Source organism: Periplaneta americana, chromosome 1, assembly GCF_040183065.1.
Source record: "Periplaneta americana isolate PAMFEO1 chromosome 1, P.americana_PAMFEO1_priV1, whole genome shotgun sequence".
In the NCBI taxonomy this organism is placed as follows: Eukaryota; Metazoa; Arthropoda; class Insecta; order Blattodea; family Blattidae; genus Periplaneta; species Periplaneta americana.
In genome coordinates, this window is record NC_091117.1 from 4,887,768 (window position 1) to 4,914,659 (window position 26,892).

At 37.4% G+C, this 26,892-nt stretch overlaps 1 protein-coding gene across 4 annotated transcripts in view; it reads left to right on the top strand.

Moving 5' to 3' along the window:
- Positions 1–26,892, top strand: part of htk (AT-rich interaction domain hat-trick) — a 138,622-nt gene that overhangs the window by 92,489 nt on the left and 19,241 nt on the right. For 2 of the 4 annotated variants that reach the window (XM_069827320.1, XM_069827403.1), the window contains 6 exons: positions 3,729–3,831; positions 4,180–4,350; positions 11,008–11,272; positions 13,745–15,972; positions 20,819–21,579; positions 23,821–23,942. In XM_069827320.1, the coding sequence (XP_069683421.1) occupies positions 3,729–3,831; positions 4,180–4,350; positions 11,008–11,272; positions 13,745–15,972; positions 20,819–21,579; positions 23,821–23,942 (3,650 nt within the window). The remainder of the gene's footprint in view (positions 1–3,728; positions 3,832–4,179; positions 4,351–11,007; positions 11,273–13,744; positions 15,973–20,818; positions 21,580–23,820; positions 23,943–26,892) is intronic. The other 2 variants (XM_069827483.1, XM_069827566.1) reach the window with 1 other exon arrangement.

A 26,892-nucleotide genomic window follows, 5' to 3' on the forward strand; every position in this document is an offset into this window, starting at 1 on the left:
AAGCTAGCCCAGCTATGCGCTACTAGACAAAACATCACATGTTTTTCTCCTGGCCTTGCTTGTCTCGGCTAGCTCCCGCCTCACAGTCAGCTGGTTAGTTCACGCGCGTACTATTTATTTTTTTTATTTGATTTTTCAATACTGTATTATCAACGGTGCACCAGTAAAAAATATGTGTTTATTTGTAATTTCAATGCGGAATCTAACCATATATTTTAAAAATATTTTTTCGTGGGCAAAGGTGTCTTAATTAAGAAAAATCTAAATTTCTCCATTTCCATAAGAAGTAAGAAAAACTGTTTACATGTCAATATAAACTTTAACTTTTCAGCATCAAAATAAACCATGATTTTGATCATTGGGTGAAAGGGTTTCGGAGCCACAACAGTTTAAAGTTGCTAATTTTATGAAAATACGATAAATTAAAATATTTTTAATTTAAATACTATGAAGTTCTGATGCCTCAAACTTTGCACAAAGCATTGTATCACAGTTTTTTTATTTATTTATTTATTTATTTATTTATTTATTTATTTATTTATTCTGGTGTAGTTAAGGCCATCAGGCCTTCTCTTCCACAACACCAGGAATACAAATACAATAACAGAAATAAAAAGGAAAAAAAAAACACTATAAACGAAGTAAAGTCACACAAAAATATACACAGGTTGCAGTCACACAAACTTTAAATGAGTGATTAAGTATAATTAATTGTATCCTAATTAACTAACATAAACAAGAAACTTGCGATTTTAATCTGGAGTAAAAAAAAAAACACAAATCGACACTTCTAGCAATATCTAAAAAGCATTAAACAAGACAAAATTTTCCAATTTAATTTTGAATTGTGATAAAGTCCGGCAGTCCCTGACATCATTAGGTAGCGAATTCCAGAGACGAGGTATTTCTACAGTGTACGAGGATGAGTATAGAGACGTTCTATGATGAGGGATAGAAAGAAGTGCTTGATGTCGGTTTCGAAGAGTTGTAAGAAATTGAAAGCGCGATAAGAGATAAGTCGGAGTAGAAGTATGCATGATTCTAAATAGAAGAGACAGTGAATGTATTGTTCTTCGTTCCTTCAGACGCACCCATGAAAGTAACTGGTCAAATTTACGAGTATTGCAGATGAATCGTATGCACACATTATGAACACGTTGTAGTCTCTCAGCTAAGAGTGAACTTACATTAGTTAGTAAGGAATCGCAATAATCAAAATGGGGCATTACAAGCGTCTGAATAAGATTCTTTTTTAGACTAAGTGGTAGAAATTCTTTCATATGAAACAAAGAGTGAAGTTGTCAATGGACAGAAAAAATTTCATTGTATTTAAAAATTACAAGGTCAATTTTCTCTATATTTCGGTCGAGTTGAGATGGAATAGCTCTATAGGAATGATTGTTGAGTCCCAATGGCTGCTTTGTTTGTAGATGTCATGCCAATTGACCTACCAAGAGTGCTTGCTGTGATCTTAAAGAAATATTTAAGAAATCGCCCATACCCAGCAGTCAGTGCTGTATAATCATGTGCCTTGGTGAAAGTTGGCTATATGCATGCACTAGTTCGTGCAAACTTCAGTTTGTTGCAGACACGATTTTAATAGTCTTAAATCAAACTTTGCGTGTCAGTATGCACAAACTGCATGAGCGTATAAAGGATCCCATACATGCATAGACTTATTACAGGCTTATCTATTTAGACTTAACACCGAGAAGTATGTCTGAGTTATTAGATGATTGTCCATACACACTCAGACTTACCTCTTAGACTTAAACTTCGCCAAGTAGGTGTTAAAATCAGTTATTTCCCGTGGAGAAATTCAATCACTCGAGTAATACTATTCTTTCATGGTTCTGCATTCATTTGTTTGCCATTCCTTAGCGCTATTCTTAAACAGGATCTCTGTAGTTCTGCTGTTACAACTTATAAACAAATGACATGCAAGAAGATGTGCTGTTACCAAGTACGTTACTATATTAATACCGCACAGCTAGCAGTTTTGCGTGCGAACGAAGCTGGTGCTGCTACCTACCTGCCAGTGTGGAGATACTCGCGAAACAAGCTGTAATCAACTGCAATGTATATTGTTGCTGGGCTAGTTAATAGTTTTATTATTAGTGCTGTGTTAAAATGTCAGGGTGTATATGTGCTGTTTATAATTGTGACAATTGCAGCATTACAAATTGCTCCAAATCGTACTTTCGATTTCCGACAGTTCATAAAATGTGAGTCAACAAAATTCGTTATTAGGCCTAATGTCTTTGTCTCTGTGTTGATAGAACAATAAAAATTAGCTTTTTTTATTGGCCTAATAAATAAATAGAAGTTAAAATATATTGGAAATTTTAAGGTTTTAACAAATTAAGTTTTATTGTTGTCTACATGGCTTTACTAATAATTATTACAAGCATCAGAATACTACCATTTTTATTTTTGCAGTTGTCACCAATGGGTATATAAAGCATTATTGTAAATTCATTCCTAATGTCAGAACTGATTTTGTGTCACTAAAGCAAAGAAAAAATATGTAACAATTAATAATTACGGAAAGTAATATGAAGTATGCAATATTCTCATAATATGCAGCTCTGATATAAGGTAATAATTTTACATTAAATACTATTAAACATTTCTTAAGTGTTTCATATATAATTCCACATTAGTAACTCACGTTTTAAACAATAGTCCGAATCCCGCTATGTTAATATTTGTATATGTGGACGTAATTCCATCCCCCTCCGCTAGATGTCAGGTCCGCGATATTTTGCACTCACGCCAATGCTACTAGTATACAGCTGTCCGGTATTATTATAGTAAGGTATTTGCTTTCACTTTGTGCTGCAATAAGGAGCACAATAAACAATCCAAATGAAATAGGAATGGTTGTTGGAAAGGGCAAAACGGGTGAGAGGCCAAACTTTCAGAACGGCCCCGAGGTTCACTCAGCCTCCTATAAAATTGAGTACCAGGTCTTTCCTGGGGGTAAAAGGTGGTCAGAGCGTGGTGCGGACCACACCACCTCATTCTAGTGCCGAGGTCATGGAAAGCATGGGGCTCTACCTCCATGCCCCCCAAGTGTCTTCATGGCATGTTACGGGGTTACCTTTACCTTTACCTTTATAGTTTCTCAACTCTGCATTTTCATAGCTTGCCATCATTTTGCTACAGAGAACTGCTTAAAATGAAACAGTGGCGCAATCTCGACCACTTGCTCACATTGTCATTTGTTTGTATGCTCACTTTTCTCCCATTTAATTTGGAGAGTGCTACAAGCAGCTGCAGAAATCTGGAGACTTACCTCAAGGCCGAAAGTCTTGATACTTATCGTCCATACACGAGGGGATTTTTCTGTAGATTTAAGTTTGTGCATGCGTGTATGGGGTCCCTAAATGATGCTTTAGTGTGACTGACAAAAATCAGGACACTTCTACCGACAGTTTGTCAGTTATTTTTTGTTTGATATTGGTGAAGAAAGGGTTTATTTTTATTGAAATGTTAAGACAGTTGATAGTTGAGGTGTGTATTTATCATTCATCAGACATAAGCCTGACGAATTTTTGTGCAACCAGTTGTTAGCATAGTTTATAAATGTTAAAAAACACAATAAATCTCAATCCACAATTACGAAACCCAAATTCTTCTTCCCATCCAGATCACTATGCAGTCTGAAATCTGATGTTGGTTGCTTTACATGTTGTAATATTGTGTATATGCGACTTCACTTGCAGAAGCATGGGCTTGCTGGCGAGTAACATCTCTGTAGGCATAGGAGACAAGCTCAAGGTGTACTACGGTCCAACTCACGAGTCGAAGGTCACGTACGAAGCGAAGGTAAGTGTGGTGTCATAAGTCTGTAGCTTAACGATGGGTTTTGTCAGTAAAATTGCAGTTCTCTGGTTGTTCATGTGCTGGCCTGAATACCATTTCACTTTCACCTCGCGTATGCAGCTTTGTTTGTTGTTAGAAGTCGGTTTCTTGTAAACTAACACTGGTGAAATACTGGCATGTCATGCAATTCTCCCGATGGTGGCCTTTCTTTAAGGGGAATAACAAATTAGTAGTGTCGTTGAACCTAGGATTTGCTAGTCACTATTCATGATGTTGTTGCTGGCACCGGCGCGGCGGTGTTCTCACAAGTTGAGAGTGAGATATTTTTTTTATTATTATTATTGGTTGTAGGTACTAGATATCGAAGAGGATGGAAACGAGAGAGTGTATCTGGTGCATTACACGGGGTGGAACACTCGATACGACGAGTGGATCAAACGGGGGAGAATTGCTGACAATCTGAGCTGGACCCCCTCTAGAGCCAAGCGTCTCAGGCACCAGCAGGCACAAGCACAGCTCAAGGTAAAGCATCTCGACACTTCCACCTTGTAACCAGCATGCTTTCTACGTATGTTTGTGTTTCTCGTCAGCACAGAGGTTAGACTTAGAATAGACGTAGGATTCATAGTGGGTGCTTTAGCATGAAGCTTCATGTAGTTTTCTATTTGTTTTGCATGGTTAAATAGTTTTTGTTTGTATAGTGTTTGTTTATTAAGTGTTTAGCTTAAGACGAGACATCATAAATTTGTTGATACTGAACACTGATACTAAATTTGAATGTTTAAAGCTGCTTATACACGATACAATTTTCTTCCAATTCAATACTTTACAAGAAAACTTGTCCATATTGCTAAGGATATGACAAGATTTTAAAACCTGTGCTTCAATTTAGTTCTAATTTGTATAGGTCTACCTTACTTATTTACTTACTTACTGGCTTTTAAGGAACCCGGAGGTTCATTGCTGCCCTCACAAAAGCCCGCCATTGGTCCCTATCCTGAGCAAGATCAATCCAGTCTCTATCATCATATCCCACCTCCCTCAAATCCATTTTAATATTATCTTCCCATCTACGTCTCGGCCTCCCTAAAGGTCTTTTCCCCTCTGGCCTCCCAACTAACCCTCTATATGCATTTCTGGATTCGCCCATACGTGCTATATGCCCTGCCCATCTCAAACGTCTGGATTTAATGTTCCTAATTATGTCAGGTGAAGAATACAATGCATGCAGTTCTGTGTTGTGTAACTTTCTCCATTCTCCTGTAACTTCATCCCGCTTAGCCCCAAATATTTTTCTAAGCACCTTATTCTCAAACACCCTTAACCCATGTTCCTCTCTCAGAGTGAGAGTCCAAGTTTCACAACCATAAAGAACAACCAGTAATATAACTGTTTTATAAATTCTAACTTTCAGATTTTTTGACAGAAGACTAGATGATAAAAGCTTCACAATCGAATAATAACAGGCATTTCCCATATTTATTCTGTGTTTAATTTCCTCCTGAGTGTCATTTATATTTGTTACTGTTGCTCCAAGATATTTGAATTTTTCCACCCCTTCGAAGGATAAATCTCCAATTTTTATATTTCTATTTCGTACAATATTCTGGTCACGAGACATAATCATATACTTTGTCTTTTCGGGATTTACTTCCAAACCGATCGCTTTACTTGCTTCAAGTAAAATTTCTGTGTTTTCCCTAATCGTTTGTGGATTTTCTCCTAACATATTCACGTCATCCGCATAGACAAGCAGCTGATGTAACCCGTTCAATTCCAAACCCTGCCTGTTATCCTGAACTTTCCTAATGGTATATTCTAAAGCGAAGTTAAAAAGTAAAGGTGATAGTGCATCTCCCTGCTTTAGCCCGCAGTGAATTGGAAAAGCATCAGATAGAAACTGACCTATACGGACTCTGCTGTATGTTTCACTGAGACACATTTTAATTAATCGAACTAGTTTCTTGGGAATACCAAATTCAATAAGAATATCATATAATACTTCCCTCTTAACCGAGTCATATTACAATATAAATATCCAAATCCTTTGGAGAATAACTAGGCTACATAAAATGATATTTCTATCACTTAACTGTACGGTACCCTAAAACGAAGGATATTATGATTGCATATTGTTTTAAAACAAAATATTTACAGTTTGTGTTCGCCTAGGTCAGCGTTTCTCAAACTATGGTCCGCGGACCACTTGTGGTCCTTCAAAAAAGACTGAAGAAAAAATAAAATTCGAACGATTTACATATTACACTGTAGCTTAAAATCTCAGAGTTTGGAAATGACACATGGCAATCGAATTTCACTTTTTCTTCCAGTACAGACATTTTATGAAATTTATTACCCTACCGTCTACCGACTTCCCGCTCTACTCTCAGCAGCAAAAGAGGGATTTAAAGCACTATATACATGGTGTTTCTCGACATCTTTTCCCTGCACATCTGGTGCCGTGCCTGTAACCCAGCCAGGGACCACCCAAATTTATAACAGAGGACCAAAGTACCGAATCTTAATTCAGTTTTTAAATATAAGTATACTGGTATTAAAATATGCTACGAAAATGATAAATTTGCTTTCGAAGGGAACAAGAGTAAGGTGGTCTGCAGAACTGTACTGACTTTAAAAAGTGGTCCCCACTTCAAAAAAGTTTGAGAAACACTGGCCTAGGTTATAGGTTGGAATCTTCTTCATTATAAAAATACTTGTATAGGTACTTAACTCGAGATACCTGCCTTAAAATTTCCTCATCCACGTTAATTTTATTCATTTTATTGTGGTATTCCACAGAACTCATAGCGTACAGACATGGGTTTAATTCATATAATTGAGTTAACTCTCAAATAATTTCTCTTGACCTGGACACCATAACATTTTTTTGTGGTTCTTGATATCGTTTTAAAGTATGGTTAGTGATTTGACTATAAAGCTTATAAAGTTCTGTCGAGTCTTGAAAAGTCCTGTGAAGTACTGAATTTGACGAAAATTTGATCGTGTACAAGCAGCTTCACACTCTTTACTTTGTACTGAAGTATAGAGGAAATGTGTTCAAGCTTAGAAATAGAGTAGAACTTTGAAATTGTGATTGCTGAATCACAAAAGTCATTGTTATAATATTTCATTCCAAAATTTCAACCGCATTATCCCTGTACATCATTTTCACTGGTCTTTTTATTTAAAATATTCATTTTAAGCATTACTGAAAATGTATAATACATCATGTTCAATTTTGAATGGGTTCTGGCAATTGTTTTTACATTCAAACATCATAGATTTGTCGAACCTAACCAAAGACAGACAGACAATTTTACTGATTTAATAACTTGTGGTATTTCAGAATGTCTGAATTTTGCACTTGATATTTTAATTTTGTTTAAAATTATATTGGTTTTTAAAAACATGTTTTATTTTGTCACATGAACAAGAAAATATTGAATTTGTAAAATATTATATGAAGTTTGGTTTAATAATAATCTGGATGATATTTATTTCTTGTTTTTAATACATGGCTGCATTCATTTGTTGACAAAACAAAACAATATTCATTGCCAAGAGACATGGCCTACATTGTTTATCTATGCCTTGAGTATTAAACTCAGTCCATGATGATGACCATTCAAAATTGAACACTGGGTATAATTTCTCTCAATTATTGGAAGGTTATACCTTACTAATTTTTCGTCTGCAAAACAGTATTTGCATTAAATTATTCAAGGCATCCTTATCTTACTTGCCTATTGTCCTAAGATACTTCATACCACTGCGACTGCTATTTGATAAGAAAATAAAGCCATTGGCTCCTTGTAATAGAAGCTCAATATTCGGTAACAGATGCAAACTCATAATGAAAGTATTAACCTATTGATAATTGAATCTTGTTAAAAGTAATTGCTTCATTTTCATTCTAACATTTCTGTGAGCTTTAAGTCTTGTTAATTCTAAGCAATGGGGAGGAATTTTACGACATAAACAGTTCCTTCACCTGTCTCAGAATCACTAACAAAATTTAGTTAATTTGTGAGGACATAACATTCAGATTCTTTGCTACTTTCACATTTGTAACACTTTTTATAATAATTTTGCATAAACTAAAACTACATCAATAGGTTCATAGAAACAGTGACCTTCATTGACCTCGCTGATAACTACTGTTCAACTATAAATTCCTAGGTTCATAAGAATCCATGCAGTGATGCTCAAGTTCATGCGATTGTTAGTCTTTCAGCAGAAAGTACCTGTGCATAATCTGGCAAAAACGAAAACTATATTAGAATTTAATGACAGAAGGTAATACTGAAAGGAGATGAAAAAGTTCTACTGTATTTCAATGTAAATACATATTTTCAGCTTTATGATACATAAAAGTTGTTTCTGATAATCCATAATATGATTGAAATATTTTTTTAGATGTTATTTTCATTCATTATTAACAGTTTTTTTGTATTTTGTATATAATTTTGTTTAGATAGTAAATCTACTTCATGTCAAGTTTTTGGTCTTTGAGTCTCTCAAATTTCATTATTTGCTTCATTACAAATAAAATCATTCTATAACATAATGTTAGAAGTGTGATTATATTTCTCTTCGATATATTTTTCTCAGAATTTTTAAGTATTGAATACATGAAAGATTAAATTCATTAGTCATTATTTTTACTTTTTACACTTAAAAGTATAAGGAAAGTATGTGTATACTAAAAATTTAATTTTATTAGAAATATTTTCAATCAACACTAACATTTTAGTTTGTAGCTTTTAACCTTGTTTCTGTACAGTTATTGGAGAAGAAGTAGGTATATAACAAAGCAATTTGCTTCAAGTCTGCTCAGAAGATGTTTGTTGTTCACTTTCTTATTAATAAATTCCTTCTATAATAATATATGTTTTTAGTTGAAGCATGTTGGTTCCATTGTTGGACAGTATCAGTTTGTCAGTTTTTAAATATGCATCCTAATGTAGATAGCATTTTCTGCTCCTTTAAATTCACAGAAGTTATGTTCTTTATATGGACAAACGATCAGACATTCTGTATAAACATGTTCATCTATAGTTTCTTTCAAGTTATTCAGCGAAACATTTTTATACACTTCACTTTAAGTCAATTCAGAAAGTTTAATTACAATTTACTTAAGTCACTTCGGAATATGTATGATAAGAACTTTCTTGTGTTAAATATTATTAACGTACCTTGTTAACATGTTTCGACCTATTTTCGGTCATCTTCGGAACTGGTCGTTGTTGGTCTTGGCGCCTCTTGTTTCCTCTATAGGTTTGTTCGTAGTGTAGAGTCAAAGAGTGTATGTGTTTTGAAATTGAGTTGCTCAACATACCAATGAACCAACAGGATTACAACGAAGAACTAAACACAATCAAATACATAGCACAAGAAAACGGATATAACCCCAACATAATAGACAACATAATACGTAAGACAAAACAAAACCACAAAAAACAGAAGAATACAACACAAACACAAGAACACAAAAAATACATCACACTAACATACGAAAACAAAAACACACGTAAAATTGCAACCTCATTCAAGAAATTAAACTACAACATCGCATACAGAACAAATAACATTCTACAAAAACATCTCAACACACAGACAACACAAACAAACAAATACAACCACACAGGTGTATACAAACTCAAATGTAACACCTGCAACAACTTCTACATAGGACAGACAGGCAGATCGTTTCAAACACGTTACAAAGAACACATCACAGCCATAACAAAATTACAGAACACCTCCACATATGCAGAACACATCACAAATGCCAACCACACCTACAGAGACATCATTCCAGACATGGAAATACTGCACATCCAACCAAAAAGCCAGAAACTCAACACACTAGAACAATATGAAATATACAGACACACGAAAACACACCCCAATGATATTCTCAACACACAACTCAATTTCAAAACACATACACTCTTTGACTCTGTGTGGGTGCGTTCACCCACACAGGAAACAAGAGGCACCAAGACCAACAACGACCAGTTCTGAAGATGACCGAAAATAGGTCGAAACATGTTAACAAGGTACATTAATATTTAACACAAGAAAGTTCTTATCATACATATTCCGAAGTGATACAGTGTTAAAAGTTGTGTAATCAAGATGTATTACGTAAGTCAATTCAGAAAGTTTAATTACAATTTACGTAAATATAAAATATTTTCAGAATCTTACTTCCCAAAAGTTATGAAGAATTGAATACAGTCATTATGAGTTCAGTAAAACTTCATTTATACATTTTGATGGTTGTCTGAAGAAAAAAGGGCGTAAGTGAGAAAAACGTATAACTGAAATGACCTTTAATAACATCTGAAATAGCATTTGAAGACTGTATGGGAAGAGCCAGTTAAATCAGTACAGTAAAATTTTTACAAGAGAAATTTATAACTTCACAGTTAGCCGTTTTGAGTCTATAATATAGCATTCAAATTTACAATGCATGTTCTTGAAGAATGTAAGATTATTTGTACGAAATCTTAGCTGCTAAGAGCCAGAGCTGACTAATAAATTAAATTTCAAACTCCAATCCAGAAAATTTTACAAAATTGATTAACCTTGTTCATCTCATGTGATGTTTATCTAATAATATGTGATTATTTTATAAAATAAAGGTCAGTTATTTTGGACAGCTTGCTCCTGTGGTAGCAGTTGTATAATTTATTCAGTTACATCACAGTGTGTTACAAAACGTTTCACTGTTTCTGAAGTAGTAACAGCATCATTAAAGGACACAAGATTGTTGGAGGCAACCATGGGCAGCTTCGAATTTCCATTAATTTTAAAGTGGGATGCATCTTAACAGTAAACACATGCTGTATTTTTGCGTTCGTATTCTTTCACTCTAAACCTAATTTCAAGCAAAATTTATTTACATTGTATAAATGATGTTTCGGTTTAAAATACTTTCGTATTAGTGTAAAAAAAACGAGTAAACGACAATTGTATACCTGTATTGGAAATAAATTAACATGGAAAGTATAGGAATTTTGCTGGGGTCTTCAGAAGAAAAGCAAAAAGTGAAAAATATACTAAGTGTGAAGTGTATAAAAGAAGTTCTACTGCACTATTGCTGTGAAGAGTTTTTGGTGTCGAAGAATTGATAACATGATGTTATTGTGTGATCTTATTGGTTCGTTGCAGGCTTCTAAACCTGGTTTGGGGAAGCGTGGAAGACCATCGGTGTGTGGACGCACGCCTGACGTACCAAATGCCGGTCAGCAGCCCCCTCGCTCCACAACTCCGTCTTCGGTTACATCAACTTCCAGTCGCAACAAATCGCCCGGTGCATCTGCATCAACGTCTCGAACTGCCCCCAGTAGCCGAGTGACTCGCAATGGAGGCGACCCCAGCCAGGCAATTGGTCCAGACTTCATGAGACGCACACGCAGGATGTCTGGACACACAGGTGTGTGGTTGGTTGGTTTTAACTCGTTCGTGAGTACGCACCTATTTCTATCAAAAGATTCATGTTCGCGTGCGGAGAAATATGTGTTTGTTAGTGTAAATCGTCAAAGTGGCAAAATCGTCGTTCCTCGAGCTAGATAAGTAGGGACACTCGATTTTCGTGATTTTTTCACTAATTTCTGAGTCAAAGTCTTAACGTTTTTGGAAGTATGAACGAGATTCGTTCTGCAGACACTTTTACGATCGCGATTTGTCGCGAATTTTGCTTGTTTTTCCCGTCTTTTGCGAAACTGGCAATTTTTTTACGAGTATCACGGAACCTTATATTCATCTTTTACGAAATTCCATTATTTTATTTTTGGCAATGAAACATTCAAAATAAGTACGAAAATGGGTTTGTCTTTCATGTTTTATCAAGTGCAATGTACTAGATGTTCATTTCAAAGCGTGTCATGACGTCACTGTTGATGAGTCAGCGATTTGAAGCGAGTTTCAGCTTTTATGTCAGAGAAGTTGCCTATTAATCAAGGCGTTCAATCTGAACTTGAGAACGTGTACGGTATAACTTGAACGTCGTAGCAACAGATGGCGGTCTGTACGGTCTGTGTGCTACCATAACCTCTTTCGAACTGTGTTTTGCGCGGGCAAGTCGTCACAGGGTATTTGTTATCATCGATTGCATACGGTAACATTCCACAACACAAATCAAATGCTCCGTGTCCATGTTAATGTCAACAAATACGGAAGTAATCATCTTAACCCTCTCCCCATATCCTAACAGTAAGAATAAAACTCACCTCAGTACATGTTTCCAAACAGTTCACATTCCTGCCACTACCGGCATTACCGTACGTATTGGTAAGTACTCTTCAGAATGAACGCCTTACTTGCTAGGCAACTTCTCTGGCATATAGGTAATACGCCTTGCAGAAGTGTAGGAAGATTGAATTCTCTAGGCTCATCGGCTAGCCACATGACGGCATACAGCGAGCCATGACGCACTTTGAACTGAACACCCAGTGTAAGTTCATTAAACACTGACACATTAAGAAGAAATGTGTAAAAGATATTTATCACATTTTCAGCTAGAATACGCAGCGAAGACTAAGGAATAATGTATTTCGATAATTCGGCAGCCAAGCCTGTCATACTGTGCAAATGAACATAGCTGTAAGGTTTTTGATATTCAAGAGCCACTTTTCTGCATCTATCGTGTAACTGGCCTTATTAATAGCGGGGAAGCCTGTAGGGGATCATCATAATAAGTGTTCTTGCCCAGGGCAGGTCTTTGACTGCAAACCAGCATTCTCCAATCTTTTCTATTTTCTGCCTTCCTCTTAGTCTCTGCATGTGATCCATATATCTTAATGTTGTCTATCATCTGATATCTTCTTCTGCCCCGAACTCTTCTCCCGTTCACCATTCCTTCCAGTGCATCCTTCAGTAGGCAGGTTCTTCTCAACCAACCAATTCCTTTTTTTCTTCCTGATCAGTTTCAGCATCATTCTTTCTCCACTCACTCCAAAATAAGTACGAAAATGAGTTTGTTTTCATGTTTTATCAAGTGCAATATTTAAGTTCATTACACACTAACATATTAAGAAGAAATGTGTAAAAGATATTTATCACATTTTCAGCTAGAATACGCAGCGAAGACTAAGGAATAATGTATTTTGATAATTCGGCAGCCAAGCCTGTCATACTGTGCAAATGAACATAACCTTAAGATTTTTGATATTCAAGTGCCACTTTTCTGCATCTATTGTGTACCTGGCCTTATTAATAGCGGGGAAGCCTGTAGGGGATCATAATAAGTGTTCTGCCCAGGGCGGGTCTTTCACTGCAAACCAGCATTCTCCAATCTTTTCTATTTTCTGCCTTCCTCTTAGTCTCTGCATGTGATCCATATATCGTCGGTTTCTTGGTAAAAGTGACCAAGTCCAAAATGCAAAATTGTTGGGAAAAGGTATTTAAAGGTTTAATGATCCATTCAAAGATAACTGTACTTCTTTAGATGTTAGTAATAAGTTATTTTGAAGGTAAATGTGCTATATTTTTAGTTTTTAGTATAAAATTATGTCTTAAATTTTCATAATGCTTGGAAGCCTTGGAATGTGACTTGGTCACTTTTACCAAGAAACCGACGATATCTTAATGTCCTCTGATATCTTCTTCTGCCCCGAACTCTTCTCCCGTTCACCATTCCTTCCAGTGCATCCTTCAGTAGGCAGTTTCTTCTCAGCCCAAGACCCAGTCAATTTCTTTTTCTCTTCCTGATCAGTTTCAGCATCATTCTTTATTCACCCACTCTTTCCATCACAGCATCATTTCTTATTCTGTCTGTCCACTTCACACGCTCATTCTTCTCCATATTCACATTCCAAATGCTTCTAGTCACTTCTCTTCACTTATTTGTAATATGTTTGTAAGTTTCATGATAACAGAAAAATTATCTGGACTTCTTCTTTTGCAGATATCTCCATGGCATCCGAAACAGAGAGTGAAGAGTACGAATCTGAGGTCGAAGTTGAAATAGAACCAACGCAGACAAGAAGTAGGACAGAAAAGAGAAGTTTGTTGTCAGAAAAAGAAGAAGTAGTCAAAGACGAACAACCTCCGAAAGATGACGTGAAAAAACTGGATAGGCCGTTCAGGCGAAAAGCAGGTAAGAGGAAAGAGGAAGATGAAGAAGAAGACAAAGAAAGTCCGAGAGAAGACGATAGCATTGAACTTCCTCCCGAGGCTACACCACCTCCTAGTGAAGCACCCCAGAGTACAGAGAAGAGGCGTAGTAAACGAACTAAGAAGACGCCAGGCACCCCCACCATCGAGAAGAAGCAAGAGGAAGAACCGAAAATGGATACTCTGGTGAAGCAGGAGGCAGGGACTGAAAGTGAGGAAGAGCAGCCCAAAGGGAGGGACTTCGACCTCAATCAGATCAGGTCGGAGCTGAAAGGCATAGAGAAGGCTGTGAAACTGCCTCTGGATGTCGTGCACCGACCTGAGGAGAAATGTCCACAACTGATCTTGGATGACAAGACAGGAATCATCGACATTCATTGCAAGTTAGAGGAGAAGGAAGAAGTCCAAGCAAAGGTCGCAGAGAAGGTGGAAGACACCAGTACAGAAGATGTTTACGAATTTAAGGAGCCAGAACCCTTCGAGTTTGAAGTCAGGTCCAAGCGAGATACATTATTGTCAGAAGACAGAAGCGGTAAATTAACCAGGAGACCGAGAATCTTCGACGACGTTGTCGAGCCTAAAATTGAAAAGTCTCCTAGAAAGAAGCTCATTAGATCTGCTATATCGAATAAGGCAGAGGGAAAAGACGAAACAACATTTGAGGGAGAAGTGAAGAAGAGATTCAGACGTAGTGTGGCCAAGAAGGCAGAAACACCTGCTGTGGAACCAAAAAGGAAGGAAATAATACCAGCAGAAGAGGTGCAGTTGTCTCCTTCGAAACCTGTACAGGTCGTCGAACCTGTCACTCCTCCTCAGAAATCCCGACCGTTGTCAGCTTGCGAAGAGGCGTTTGATAAGTTGTGTGAGTCGCCATCATTCCACGTGGCTGCAAAGCCTTGTGAAGAAAGGACCCCCAGCCCCGCGACGCTGGAACCGCTCAGTCTGTTCAGTGAAGGACCAGACGATGAAGGCGAAGACGATAGCGAGGATCGACTGGTCATCTCCGAGACCGACGAAACAGAGACTGAAACTGAAGAGCCTCTCTTCACGTATCCCCAGCGTCACCACGAAGAGCTGTTCCCGACGCTGGTTACGTCCGAGCCAGCGGCACCAACCCCAGAGCAGCCATCTGTGATCGATCGGTTGGTGGTGCCACCAAAGCCATCTCCTGAACCCCCGCAGCTTCTTCCCATCGGAGCAGATATCTTTACAAATTTTGGTGCGAGTCCCGATATTACGGGGAAGAATGAAGGCGAAGGAAGCGAGGAGTCGGAGAAGATTAGTGAGCAATCACCAGGCGTCCAGATGAGTGATGATATGATGAAATTACTACTCAAGGGTGGGGATGATGACGAATACGAAGAGGACCCCATAAATGCGGCTATTCAGAGGGTGATAGAGCAGTCCATGACAGACGAAGAGTCCAACGATATGGACATCTTCGGCAGCAAGAGATCCGTGTGCAGTATCGAGAACATTCAGGAGGAAGCAATTGTCACGCCGAAGCAGGAGCCGAGGAAGGATGTGCTACCAAAGGAAACGAAGCGCAAGAGTGGCAGTAGGAGCAAGGAGTTCGTAGAGGACTCGGACTCTGATAGTGACAGCAGTGACGAGGAAGAGAGACTCATTATCGCGAAAGTTGACGACGAAGACGACAATATGAGCTGCTCTTCCAGTCAGTCCAGCTTGAAGTTGCATGTGAGTGAGTCATCGGACTTTGAGATGAAGCTTCGCTTGAGTGACAGAGATGAGGACAGCAAGACAGAGGGGGAGGACAGTGAGGGCAAGCTGGAAAAGATTAGTGACAGTGCGAAAGAGACTTCTCCGTGCGTGCCGGAAGTTGAGAAGGACATTGAGGACACTGCGAAAGGTGACATGGTGGTAGAGAAAGAAACAGCTTTCAGCGTGGAGGAAGCTGAGTGCACAGAACCTGCAAAGTCTGAGAGCGACAACACAACTACAACTACTACCACAACTACAACTACAGCCACAACCGTAACAACAACTATCACTACTCAGGTAAGGTTTTTTTACTTCTTTAATATTAAAATGCCTTCTTTCAGTACAGTGGCAAAAGTAGCTAATTTTACATGTCTCAGAAACTACCTGAAGCTTTTTTTACTTGTACAGTTGTGGACAAAAAAAACCCTTTAAATCCTAGCACATTATCTTATATTCATGTGGTTGGTGCAGTTGGCATAGCGCTGGCCTTCTAAGCCCGAGATTGCGGGTTCGATCCCGGGCCAGTTCAGTGGTATTTAAGTGTGCTTAAATGCGACAGGCTCATGTCAGTAGATCTACTGGCATGTAAAAGAACTCCTGCGGGACAATTTCGGCACACCGGCGATGCTGATATAACCTCGGCAGTCACGAGCATTGTTAAATAAAACAACATTTAACATTTGAATCGGTCGGAGCTAAAAGGAATTAAGTCAAAATATGTAGTTTTGGGTTATGCAACAATTTGAACAACTGATGTCATGCACATTGAACGGTGGAAGAAGGAACTAAGACTTTTAAATATTATTTTGTCTTCTATAACATACTATAACATAAAAATATAATATTTGTGTTGTTAATGGAATATTTTTTGTTTTTTGCTTCTCCTAAAAAGTTGTCAAAAGTGACTTAATTCCTTTTAGCTCTGACCGATTTATTTATATTCATGTGAAATTCCCTCGTGGGATATTCAGGTCCATAATATGGTATTTTTCATTTCATGTTAGTTATAAACATCATTGGTAAGATGTCATGTGCAGTTTCTTAATAAAACTTCGAAAAATGGGTGTAAAATATTTTTATTCTAATTTATCCACATCTGTGGATTGATTAAAAATAGTGGAAGGTGGTGATAGGCTTAAAAAATCTCACTTGAAGCAACTAGATGTGGAAGTAGGGAAAACCGCTTTGTTGTCAAATTTTAAAAAGAGTAGGGTGTGTGTGAAAGACACCGAGAGAATTAGAATCAAGTGATAAGGTTCATTTTAAGTTTACTCCCATTTTATCAGTAGAAGTAGAAAAAGCTTTATTAGCTGACAATAGGCAGTTATTTTCAATTAAACCTTGCACAAGGTATTCATTGTACATTGCAATTCAGGTCCCAAAATATAGATATGATGAAAGTTTATGAAAATGAGTTAGCATTTTCTGTTTTGAATAAAATTTATATGCTTTGAAATTCCTTAAATTTCTCTTTTTTTCTCTTCTAGATCTCATTCTAGGTTTAGTTTATACCTCCAAAGTGAACTATAAATAGGTCATAAGTGCATATTTTATACTGCATATTTAGACCATCTTTCGGACTTAAAAATTCTAGCCTTATTAATCTACTAGCCGTACCCGTGCGCTCCGCTGCACCTGTTAGAAATAAATATATTGTAAAGTAATTACATAATTAAAATAGGACGTTTGATGCAGGGAACATTCGTGTTTGATAGAAGGATAAATCGTTTAATATGTTACTTAATTTAAATTGTATTTAAATAATTAAAATGCGGTCATTTTGGTCCAGAGAGCAATCATTTGGTGCAATGACAATTCCTTTAACATGTTTCTTAATTGTTATTACATGCAATCATAGTTTAATGAAGATTGACATATCATTTAGTTTTAATGTGTATACTTTATATTACTTACTATATGTTTCAGAAGTTACTGTAATAACATTGTAGAATTATGTCCATCTAGAGAAACTACACTTTCCAATGGTGAAATAATAATTAAACAATTAATTAGCTTTCGATTGTTGTTGTCCAAGGCCCCTTATAGACGAAGTCATTTGTTTTTATTTCAGTACAGCGCCTTAGATGGCGTTGTTATTGTAATTTTAAAACTCATTTATCTCATTAAATATCAGTCCTATCAAAATTTTGTATAGAATAAAACTTATCGGAAATTATTTTTAAAGAAACTTTTGTTATGTAATATTTTTCATGAAAATCAATAATAAGCGAGATATTTCGATTTATTTAATTCAGGCCCCCTTATAACCCCCCTTTTAAATAAAGTATTTTGAATACCATATAGCCTAAAATCTAAATTAGAACGAACTTAATTTATATTCCCATTTTCATATAAATCGGTTCAGCCATTATCGTGTGAAAAGGTAACAAACATCCAGACAGACGGACAGACAGACATACAAACAAAAATTAAAAAAAAACGATTTTCGGTTTCAGGATGATTAATTATACATGTTAACACCAATTATTTTTGGAAAATCGAAAATTACCAGAAAAATTTTGGCTACAGATTTATTATTAGTATAGATTATGCAGGGTGTAAGCTAGAAAATAAATAATTGTCGCAAAAATAGAGAGGTGAAAAACTGTATTTGTGCAAATTGCGAAAAGCTTGTGCAACATTTTAAAATAAAAGTACAGAAAAATAAAATCAATAAAGTTTGCAGAAACAAAAAAATCATGTAATCTGCTTCTTGGAATTTTATACTTTCATCTTGTCTCACCATACTCTAGATCAGCCGTCATCAACACAGTGCACTCTCGGGCTAATGTCTATTACAGCGCCAGTGTGCATTCATGGCTGCTGGTAGCTATGCTTCCTCCTGCACGACGGTGCATATTGCGATACACTGCTTACCCGTTAGCTATTTCAATGAGTGCTGATGACCACTACTCTAGATTGCATGTGGCAATCATTAGACAAGATGATTCACAAACAGAATAAGTGACAGAAAGCTGATTTAATGTCAGTAATATTAAATGGAATATTTTGCATTTCTTGTAATTTGCGGCACGGCATGCCATTTTGTTTTTCATTTTTAGAAATGATAAAATATTCCATTTTAACTTGCTCTTAGCCATGGTACCTACTTTGGCCCAAGTATATATAATGGAATAATTGAAAAATACCCAAATTTGGAAAATTTTAGTATTAGAAATTTTAAAAATAGCGTTAGGAATTTAATTTTTAAAGAATATATATTGATTTAGTATGTATTTGTGTGATTTAAATTGTTAAAATTGAAATTGTATTTTTAAAGTTAATTTACGAGTATTCCTATAATTTTTCTTGACCCACTTTGTGTCAAATAATTATATTTGTTTGTGTTAAGTATTGTTTAGATAACTGCCTGAGCACGAGTTTTTACTCCTTCAGGGAAGAATTAAGACTAATTTTTTTACATTTTATTTTACTAACAATAACAAGAAACTTCATACCTGAATAATACGGAAACCTGTCCACAACAGAAAAAAAAAAATTGAACCATGTTACTTCCATCTTGACCAGGTTTTACTGTACTGTATACAGTAAAACCTCGATAAGACGTGCCCCCTTATTACGCTATCCTGTGTAATACGCTTTTTTTGACTGGTCCCTGCACATTTCATATATAACACCTTTATAAAATACCCCGTTTGTTGCGCTCAAGTCCCGCATAATACGTGGTTTTTGTGGAATATTTTCGATGTAATTTTCAGCAATGTACTGTAACAGCAATGAAACATCTTTGTCATTGAAATCACTGGTGCCATTAACCTGAAAAGCATTGGTATTCGACCCTTTACCTGCGCATTTAAACCTTCATACTTCATACCTCAGTATACCCCACCCTCTTGTTACGCTCTCTTATTCGACTCCTTATCTGCGTGGTTAAAGCCTACATACAGTTACAATACCTCACCCTCTTGCTAACCGTCTCTCTCAAACAACATTCCTCACTCAGCCATAATAAAATTCTGGAAATTTTTGCTGGGACGTTTGTTGTCCTTTTGTGTGTTGAAGTGTTTGTGAATGTGATTACAATGATTGTTAAACAAAAAGCCCTTTCTGTGTCGGAAAAATTGGAAATCTTACGAAAGTACGATGAGAACAGTTCTCTTACTCAGAAACAACTCTCTGATTCATTAGGAATCCCATAATCGACATTAAGAACGATAATAAAAAATCGCGACTCAATCACTACAGCTACGTTGGGAGGATGTAATCACAGAACCTGAAGTGTGGTAAACATGAGGACTTGAAGTACATGTACAAACAACTATAAATGGCTTTTTTTTTTCTGAAAGAAGTAAGTACAGTACATATTGTAAATGTCTTTGACGTAGAGTACAGTATTTACATAATGGAATAATACCTTTTTTTTTTTTTAATCCAATGCCACCAGGTTGTCTTTTCGACATTTCTGGTCTTCTCTCCTGGCTGTGGCTTAGTTGTAACCCACTTCTGAGGTTGGGGCACCTGGAAGGCGGAGTTACATTACCCCGATGATGTGATAGGATGATTATGATAATGTGGTGCCAGGAGAGGTCTTAAATCTAAACTTAACCTAAATTCCAGACCATGGACGAACACAGGAATAATCCCCTTTAAGGAAAAATTCCTGTGCTCTAAACGGGAATCGAACCCGGGACCTCATGAACTATAGCCAGAAGCTCTGACCACTAGGCCATGAGGCTGGTCGTATTACCTTTCATGAATCATGTATTTCAATAAAGAAAAATGCTAATAGATACTGTATATAAGTCAAAATTAGCATACCCGCCTAATATGCAGTCCTGGTTAATACGCATTTTACACCCGGTCCCTTGAACAGCATCTTATCGGGGTTTTACTGTATTAAAAATAGTAGTTTAATGTAAGTCTTGGTTGGGCTAATTTTATTAATTAATGTCTACCCCATCATATTCCCTGGAGACCTTATAAAAGCAATGTAAAATTCTCCAGAGAATTCTAATGAATAACATTGTACAATAGCCTCATAACAATTTACCATTATGAATGAATTTCACCTTCACCTGGCTGTTGTTATGAATGTCTTCAAATATGTTGAAAGAGCTGTAAGATTTAAGAGCCATCATACTGCAATGAAATGAACTTATGCATGCCTTTATTTTCATTGCAGGATATCGAACTTGCAGACCTTCCTAGCACTAGCACTAGCACTCTTGTGGCAGAAGTTACGCCTGCAGCAAGAAATGACCCTGTCACACTTCCAAAACCAGACGATACCTTGGAAGAGGAAGACATTGAAGAAGCAGTTCCTGTTCTTGAGCCGTGTATCGACGACAAACAAGAAGAGAGCCACGAAGGCGAGAAGTGTGAAGAAGAGACTGAAAGCAATTTACGTTCACTGTTATGCGAAGAGACAATTCCTGGCAGTCCGGCACCGGCCGGTGATTCTCTGCAGGTCATTGAAGCGTGCCACGAGGAAGCCATCGACAGCAAAACAACAGTATTAGAAATGCCTTTCGCCAGCGCACCGGGCAGTAATTGCACACCTAGTTCTAGTGGCACCACAAAGACATCGACAGCCCCAATCTTTGCTTCGCCTCCTGTCATCGAACCTCCTGCGACGACAGTCGATCTGTCCACGCCGATCCAAGTGCAAACAATGGCTGCGTCCACACTCCCCTCCGCCTCGCCTCCACCGCCCCCCTCCTCGCAAGTTCAGGTTCAGGTTCAGCCTCTGCCTCTGTCTCTGCCATTACCTTTGCCAGCCCCTGTCACTGTCGCAGGTCCTGGTCCTGGATCCGGTCTGCAAGGTCCAGGTTCAGGTCCAGGTATGTCTAAAAGGAACTCTAATGAGGCAGCCCCTGTAATGGATAATACTCCGCCCACGACGCCTGACAGCAGCCTGTCTACGATATCAGGATCTCCCAGAGAGTAAGTTGAACATCTGCTTCTGTATCCAATATTTTAGGAGGTGCTAGTATGCATCAAAACAAGAAAATAATTAAAAACATAAAATTACTTAGTTACACGTTAAAAAGTGTTAAAATTAAAAAAAAAAGGTATATACCTTGGACAGACGGCCCGTTTTGACGTGATGTTAAGTCTTCATCAGTGTCTCTTGAACTACTGGTGATCTTGAATTCTGTGATGTGCATTTGTCGATTGTAGGGGTGGGGGTGTGTTGGTCCTATGGTGGGGGCTGTTGTTTGTGTGTTATGACGTATCATGACGTCGAATAATGTGTGCATATTGAACTGTAATTGTGTATTAAGTATATGTTGTGGGTATGTTATTGTATGTTTGTATATTTCGTACTGTTCTAAGCTGTTTAACTGTGAACTTTTTGGTGTGATGTGTAAAATTTCCATATCTGTTTCTATATTATTGTAGTCATGATTGTTGTTGATAATGTGAACATATACTTAATACACAATTACAGTTCAATACCCACACATTATTCGATGTCATGATACGTCATAACACACAAACAACCAGCCCCTACAATAAGAGCAACATATCCCCACACCTACAATCGACAAATGCACATCACTGAATTCAAGATCACCAGTAGTTCAGGAGACACTGATGAAGACGTAACATCCCATAGAAACGGGCCATCTGTCGAAGGTTTATACCTTTTTTTTAAATCTTAACACTTTTTAATGTGTGACTAAGTAATTTTATGTTTTTAACAAAGTGTTAACGTGAACTTTAATCAATGAAAAAAATAATGTCTAATAAACATGGGTCCTACGACACATACTTTCTGAGATCTGAACACTTGTTCATAGGAGGTGCTCAATGTGACGTCCATTCATGGCAATGCATTCCTTTGCCCTTCAGCATAAGGAATCACGCACTCTGTGCAATTTACCATAACGAAAAGTTTAGGAGATTTAGGTTTTGGGAACAAACAGGCCAAGGTGTGAGGCCTCCCAAATCAATCCAGCGGTCCTGAAATGTCAGTATCAGGTGTTCACGCACATTGCAGAGAAAATGTGCTGGTGTACCATTGTGCATGAACCACATCTGTAGTCTTTGCTGACATGGCACATTCTCCAGCAAGATAGGCAATACGTTAATAAGAAAGTCCTGATAACGAGCCCCAGTTAATCTCTGTGGTAGCACGTACGGCCCTTAATCTATCGCCAAGAACGCCTGCCCATACGTTGATTGAGAATCGGTGCTGATGCCTTGTTTCTTCAACTGCATGGGGATTTTCATCAGCCCACACATGCTGATTACGAAAATTCACAACATCATCTCTGCTCAACCCCGTTCATATCTGGAACCAAACATTTGTTTTCAGCATTCCTTGTGACGTATCATTCCATGCCAGGGGTGTCGACTACGGTATGATTATCTGGTAGTCTGCTGTGTTGTTGTTGTTTTCTAATGCCAGGCATTTGACAATAAAGTCATTTGACCTCTTGCACTCCAATATTTTTCAAAGATATTATCATGGTCAGCCACTGAAGCACAGATTTTGAGGTGTTCCGAATCCATTTCTTGGTTTGAGTTGCACACTGGACAGTTAGGGGACTGATATATTCCAATTCTATGCAGGTGTTTGGCCAAACAATCATGGCCTGTTGCCAATCTAAATGCAGCTACAGACGATTTTCGTGGTAAATCGGGAATTAACTGTGGATTTTGATGCAGAGAGTTCCATTTTTTCCCTTGGGACTGTGTTATCAAATTTTGTTTGTTGAAGTCTAAGTATGTAGATTTAATAAATCTTTTCACAGAGTAATACGTAGATTTAGTAACAGGTCTGTAAGTAGCAGTGCTGCCCTTCTTTGCTAAAGCATCCGCATTCTCGTTTCCCAGGATTCCACAGTGGGATGGTATCCATTGGAATACAATTCTTTTATTGAGTGATATTAATTGAGAGAGCATTTTAGTTATTTCTGCTGTTTGAGATGAAGATGTGTGTTTAGAGACTATTGATAGAATAGCTGCTTTGGAGTCTGACAATATAACTGCATTGAGGAAAGCATTACCATGAATGGACGTTTTTTTATTTTTCCAGTGTCCATTTTTCTGAACTTCAGAAAATCGTGTATTGGAAGTGACAATAAATAATGCTGTTCTCTACACTTTTCCCCTCTCTTATTAATGTATTGTATGAAAATGTTCTTATAAACTGATTCATTAAATGTTATTTTACAGAGAACGAGATGGGATGTCGCCCACTATGGATAATGAAAGCTCGAAATCGCATAGAGATTCATTTGAAATAGATCTCGACAGCTGCGCAGAGGGGAACAAAGTGGATCACTTCAGTGAAGAAGGTAGGCTCAATAAAAAGGTGACCAAAGATTGTATGCAAACATTAGAAGTGTACAACGAGCAAATTATTGAGTGTTTTCAAGTGGATTTGGACACATTTTGTGCACTGAACAATCTTGATATGCACAAGTAAGTGTTCCAACAAGATGGGACGACCTCCCATACTGGTTAGGTACGGGAATGGGTGCCTACTCTAACAGCTGTTTCCCCGGTCGGCCAATTTCTAGACACTCAGGTTTTCCATATCCTTCACGAAGTCCTGATTTCTCGTTGTGGGAGATACTGAAAGAACACTGCTTCATACCCATTCCTCGTAGTGCAAACATCGAAACAGTTCTGCACAGTTTAACAGTGGAGCAGTGTGATGCTATGGTCACTAGGATGATAAAACCGTATGGAACATGTTGTACACAATGGTGGAAGACGCACAGAATATGTAGTTGTATAATTGACCTATTGTTGTGTTGTACAAAATGTTACTGAAGTATTTCGGTTGCCTTTTCTTTGGGCCACCACATAGTTTTGTCTTGTATGTGCCTGATAGTCCCACGCCGTGGCGTCGTAGTCTAAGGCGTCCTGCCTATACTAAAAGCCAGGTTATGAACCGACTAAACAGGAAGTAGTTGGCAGGGCGAGAGGAAAGTGCGGGTTAGAGGGGTAGCCTCTGCAGCGATGACACATTCAGTGTGGGGGGTTGGAGGGGGAAAGGAGTACGGAGCTTTTCATTGGACCTCACGTGAAAATGTCGCCTGCTAACGAAAATCTGGCAACGGAATCACGGAGACAGTGTAGCCAAACTTCCCAGTTCATTTGCAGTACACGTGCATTACGAGTCGCATTTCGTACCAGCGTCATTAGCTGGTGCTTTCTTAAAACAGTAATTTTAATTACTAATATTGTTGATAGTGTTATCGAGAACTATATACAGTAGTTATTTTAAACATATCGGTGACAAACGCTGAACATGCTTTGAATCTGGCAATAGAGCTTATAAGGAGAGCAACAGAACATTGCTTCCGGTTTAGTTGGTTCATAACCTGGCTTTTAGTATAGGACTCGCATTACGGAATGCGCGCTGGTTCGAGTCCTCATGGGGGAAGAAATTTTCTCACGAAATTTCGGTGCCCACCCAGCATCGTGATGCACTTCGGGAGCTACGATAGGTAGCGAAATCTGGTTGCGAAGGCCAGCTATAACGGCTGGGGTGATCATCGTGCTAACCACACGATACCTCCATTCAGGTTGGATGATCGTCCACCTCTGCTTCGACATGTGGGCGTGAGGCCAGCAGCCGGCTGGTCGGTCTAGGCCCTTCACGGGCTGTAGCGCCACAGATTATTTATGTGCCTGATTAGATTATCCATCTATATGGTAATGTATGATGGCTCCATTCTAAATTTTGGTTTTGTCATTTTGTCAGTTTCCCAACAGAAGTCAGCATCATTTGTGTATTTATTTCAAGTCTAATCTCTTACTTATTGCAGCTATTTTTTATGAATGAATAATTGTGCTTAATTCTGACTCCGTTTATTTCCTATTATTCTGATGATTGATGCAGTCATCCTATTATAACAATGGCAAATTAAAAAAAAATACTGTAGCCTCTATCTTTTATCATAACATTTCATTGTTTATTTATTTTCCTTGCAATAAAATTAATGCTGCTGTTATATTATTGAATTAAAACATATAATAATTCTACTGGAAGAAGCATTTAAGTTTTCTGTTTACTTTAAATAAAATGAATAGCACTGAAGGGTGATAGTAGTACTTACAGATGTGCAGACATGAACAGTAATAACTTCTACTTACAAGTAGCTTTTAAGGAACCCGGAGGTTCATTGTCGCCCTCACATAAGCCTGCCATTGGTCCCTATCCTGAGCAAGACTAATCCAGTCTCTATCATCATATCCCACCCCCTCAAATCCATTTTAATATTATCCTCCCATCTACGTCACGGCCTCCCCAAAGGTCTTATTCCCTCTGGCCACTCAACTAACACACTATATGCATTTCTGAATTTGCCCATACGTGCTACATGCCCTGCCCATTTCAAACGTCTGGATTTAACAGTAATGACTAGAGGACGGATTTATAGCTATGCACTAAAAGTAATGAATTTATGTATGCATTTATACAGTAAAAACGTTGGAAATATGCTCTAAAAATTGCGAAATATGCACAAAAAAAATTTAGATTTCAGTGAAATTCACAATTTTCTCATAAATGTATTCAAGTAATAAATGTAATGGATTAATGATAAAAATGGAATGATGTTATTCTTTCGTTGAATTTATTTGTTATTAAATTATAGTTATAAAAATATCATTCAGCAATCACTTCAAGATCATTTGATCAGTTGTTTTTATTACAATACACAACTAAATATTTCTCCAAATTTTCTGGCAAAAAAAAAAGATTAAACTTACTGTAAATGATACAACAAAAATATTTAGTGCAGAGTTATGTTGATATTATAATTTATAATATAATAAAGATTTATAATAAAATTAACTCACATTTTTGTCAGAGGACAATTTTCCCATCCGTTGATAATGTAGGATTCCCATCAATCCATTGTTTAAGAAATATGTACTGCTTTTTTCCTTCGGCATTGTCTGTTCACTCACACTTACAAAATGACAACGATCAAGAAACTGGCACGAATTTAAACTATTTAAAAGGTGAGTTCTGATCACCAATAAACTGTCCATTGTTGGAAGCACGTTCTTGGTGCTTTCCTTTGTGTCATCAGTTTTGCTTAGTGACTTGTAAAGATTTATAACTACTTCTACCTGACCCTCGTGGGGCATTGTCACTATGGCCCTGTTTCATACACAAAGAAATGCCTGTTTTGGTGTAAAAATAGTGAATTCTGTTGAAACTTAAACTTGTGTTTTCAGTTTTATTAAATGAGCTGTTGAGGGCAGGAGTGGTGTAAGTCAAAAATG